The sequence below is a fragment of the Sinocyclocheilus grahami genome, unplaced genomic scaffold, assembly GCF_001515645.1.
Source record: "Sinocyclocheilus grahami isolate Dianchi unplaced genomic scaffold, SAMN03320097.WGS_v1.1 scaffold500.1, whole genome shotgun sequence".
Classification (NCBI taxonomy): Eukaryota; Metazoa; Chordata; class Actinopteri; order Cypriniformes; family Cyprinidae; genus Sinocyclocheilus; species Sinocyclocheilus grahami.
In genome coordinates, this window is record NW_015505679.1 from 395,217 (window position 1) to 399,325 (window position 4,109).

The 4,109-nt window shown below is 36.7% G+C and overlaps 1 protein-coding gene across 1 annotated transcript in view; it reads left to right on the top strand.

The window, feature by feature from the left end:
• The first annotated feature begins 345 nt into the window (after positions 1-345).
• Positions 346-4,109, top strand: part of LOC107554395 (vacuolar protein sorting-associated protein 37A-like) — a 6,610-nt gene continuing 2,846 nt past the window's right edge. The window contains exons 1-5 of the mRNA XM_016236884.1: positions 346-436; positions 620-747; positions 968-1,026; positions 1,246-1,314; positions 2,076-2,219. Coding sequence (XP_016092370.1) covers positions 393-436; positions 620-747; positions 968-1,026; positions 1,246-1,314; positions 2,076-2,219 — 444 coding nt within the window. The 5' untranslated portion in view covers positions 346-392. The remainder of the gene's footprint in view (positions 437-619; positions 748-967; positions 1,027-1,245; positions 1,315-2,075; positions 2,220-4,109) is intronic.

Genomic DNA, 4,109 nt, shown 5'->3' on the forward strand with positions numbered 1-4,109 from the left:
CATAATTGTGACTTAGAATTTTTTATCTTAGAATTTCAATTTCAGCATGTTTTTTTTTCTTGTGTGATGGAATGGAAACGGGCATTCCTTAAAGCATGTACCACTGAAAATGCACTATATCTCATTAATCAACAACAAAGACTTTTTGCATTCAATGCAACATTCAATAATGGAGCGCATTACTCACCCATTGTTTGATAAAAAAGATGTCTATCCAGTCTGATGCCGTTCAGCATGCAATAACAGGCACACAAACACTTTCTATTCAGTACATCTGAAGCATTGAGAGGTGTGGAAACAGGAACACGCGTAATTCAAGCCACAATAACTTGTGAAAGCTCACTTTTGATGTTCTTCCTCTGTAGTCCGGTCTGAACGGACACATATACAAGATGCCTGAAATCCCAGATACCTTTCCAGAACTGTCTGAGATGAGGTACGATATGTCAGGGCATTTGTTTGTTATGAGAATGAATTGGATCTTATTTGTCTTGTCTGTTTCTGGTATAGTACTAAAACAAAATATACTAAAATCTGTTTTATTTGAAAAACATATGAATTTGACATTCGTCACATTCTGTCATCTTTCTGGTGGGTTTGTCTGTTTGTAATCTCCTAGTGTTTCTCAACTGAAGGACATGAGCGATCAAGATGACGTGCTGTTGGAGTTCTTCATGTGTCTGCCTCAGCTCAAACAAGTAACCTCTGACAAAGAGGAGCTGGTCAACAACATCGTAGAGATCGCCAGTGAGTTTTCTGAGCAGTGCACTGCAGACTGAGCTTGTTACTTAATTCTAGATCAGTTTTGGACTAAAGTGGGATCAGTAAAATTTTTCTTGTAAACAAATATTACGCATATCATTTGAATCAAGTTAGTCTTTAAAACAACAAGCTCACACCTCTCACACAATTCAATGTAGATCAGATCAGGTTTGCAAATAACAGAGGGAATATGTCTTGCTTGCAGAGAAGAACCTACAGCTCGAGCCTCAACTGGAGGGCAAGAGACAAGAGATGTTGTGTAAAGTATGTACTTTCCCAAATACTGACAAAAATAATTGGGTCCAAACGTCTGTGATTTAATTGTTCGATTCAACTTCCTTATGTTCCGTATGTTGCATAATTCAAAATAGTAGCATTTTCCCAAATTGTCTCAGACTTTTGGATCCTACTGTACATTACAGTCTTGTCAGTATCTTTCCTTTTGAGAATGCTAACGATTATCTGGTGTTTTATTTTCTGTAGTATGAACAGTTAACCCAGATGAAGTCGGTATTTGAAACCAAAATGCAAAGACAACATGAGCTCAGTGAGGTAAAACACACATGCACATGATCATGACAAGAAGTCTGTTGGACAAGGAAATGAAAAATATAGTATTCTAGTTTTCATCTAGTCTAATATTGAACATTTCAAAAAAAATGTTCTGCTTCCATATCGCATATTTTTTTTATTTTTTTTGGCCTTTCAGTTTTTGTTAATCCAGTTACATTTGGCTCTGGTTGTTGAATGGACTTGACAATATAAGATTTATTTATTTATTTAATCAAAAAAATTCAGTAAAACAGTACTATTTTAAAATATTACTACTTATTTTATATTTTAATATATTTTAGGGTTTAATTTATTCTTGTGATTGAAAAGTAAAATTTTCAGCAGCCATTACTCCAGTCTTCAGAATTGGTGCTTAATTATTATCAGTTATTGCTCAATTATTAATAGTCTGATATTTTGCTGCTTATAGATTTTTTTGTGAAAACCATTTTTAAGATTCTTTGATAAAAAAAAACATGGTCTTTGCTGTTACTTTTGATCAATTTAATGTGTCCTTAACAAATAGAAGTATTAATTTTTTCCTCTTTTTAAAAAAAAAAATCTTACTTACCCTAAACTTTTGAATGGTAGTCTATCACTGTTTCAACAATGTTAATCATAAGAAAATAAGTTTCCTGAGCACCAAATGAGCAGATTAGTATAATTTCTTAAAGGATCATGTGACCCTGAAGACTGGAGTAATGGCTGCAGAAAATTCAGATTTCTTTTTTGTAATGTTTGTTTTGATTTTCCTCTGCCAGAGCTGCAGTCTGAGTGCGCTGCAGGCCAGATTAAAGGTGGCGGCCCATCAGGCTGAAGAGGAGTCTGAGGAGACAGCGGAGAACTTCCTGGAGGGAAAGACAGAAATTGACGACTTCCTAACCAGCTTCATGGAAAATAGAACGGTATTAAAGCAATATTGTGTATGAAACAACAAACAAATATTTATAAGCACCTCCAGTAGAGCTCTATATATATATAGGCAATTCATCACACTATTTTGAAATTATACACATAATTTTAAACAACTTTATACATGTTAGATTGGGTCTCCAATCTTCATGCCAGGAATATTGGATGCAGTCTCTTTACCAGATCCCATCAGACAATTATTAATAGTCTGATATTTTGCTGCTTATAGATTTTTTTGTGAAAACCATTTTTAAGATTCTTTGATAAAAAAAACATGGTCTTTGCTGTTACTTTTGATCAATTTAATGTGTCCTTAACAAATAGAAGTATTAATTTTTTCCTCTTTTTAAAAAAAAATCTTACTTACCCTAAACTTTTGAATGGTAGTCTATCACTGTTTCAACAATGTTAATCATAAGAAAATAAGTTTCCTGAGCACCAAATGAGCAGATTAGTATAATTTCTTAAAGGATCATGTGACCCTGAAGACTGGAGTAATGGCTGCAGAAAATTCAGATTTCTTTTTTGTAATGTTTGTTTTGATTTTCCTCTGCCAGAGCTGCAGTCTGAGTGCGCTGCAGGCCAGATTAAAGGTGGCGGCCCATCAGGCTGAAGAGGAGTCTGAGGAGACAGCGGAGAACTTCCTGGAGGGAAAGACAGAAATTGACGACTTCCTAACCAGCTTCATGGAAAATAGAACGGTATTAAAGCAATATTGTGTATGAAACAACAAACAAATATTTATAAGCACCTCCAGTAGAGCTCTATATATATATAGGCAATTCATCACACTATTTTGAAATTATACACATAATTTTAAACAACTTTATACATGTTAGATTGGGTCTCCAATCTTCATGCCAGGAATATTGGATGCAGTCTCTTTACCAGATCCCATCAGAAGACATCCATTTACAGCAAGCCTTGTTTGATACTAAAAATCAGTTAAGAAATCTGTATTAAAGGGGTCATATGATGCGATTTCAAGTTTTCCTTTCTCTTTGGAGTGTTACAAGCTGATTGTGCATAGATAAGATCCCTGAAGATGCAAAGACTAAAGTCTCAAAACCAAAGAGATATTCTTTATCAAAGTTAAGACTCTGCCACGCCCCCCTAAAACGGCTCGTTCTAACACGCCCCCACATATCTACCTCACTATGTGGAAATATTAGCATAATGCCGCCCAAATGTGCACGCAAAGAAAGAAGCCGTGGTTTCAGTAACCGCAGTTAGTGTTGAAGCAGCATGTCAGGGAGACGCTGTGTGTTTCTAGGCGAAAGCAAAAGCACTTTATTTGGCCTTCCAGAAGTAGATGCATTTAGGAATCTTTAAGATTACTTACAACAGAACAGCAATGCATTTTATGGACGACCGTTTCGTGAACCTAGGAGAGGAGGTCATTCTGACTTTGCTATGACAATCTGGCGCTTCTGAATCAGCGACTGTTTTGTTATTAGTTTAAGTATTTGCTACTGACTGTTCAAATGCGGTGTTTTGCGCATCGTGTGTGTGTGTGCGTGTGTGTCTGCGCGAGCGAGCGATAGAGAGAGAGAGAGACATCACAGTGGGGTCAGCTGTCTTAACCATGGCTTGTGTACTGCAAACACATACCAGCTTCATCACGGTGTCTGTCACGCGACTCTGTTCTGTGGCTCTGTCTTTACATTTATTTTGAAAGATGAAGCTCGCGATTATGGTAAGGGGAGTTACATTTCCGACGAGTGCTTGCGGTGTTCACCCAATCACAATGCACTGGGTCAGCTGGCCAATCAGAGCAGACTGCGCTTGTCGGAAGGAGGGACTTTGTAGAAAACGAAGCGTTTGAGAGAGGCGGGGCATAGAGGACCTACAATAATGTACAGTATTTGAAAAAGAATGTGTTT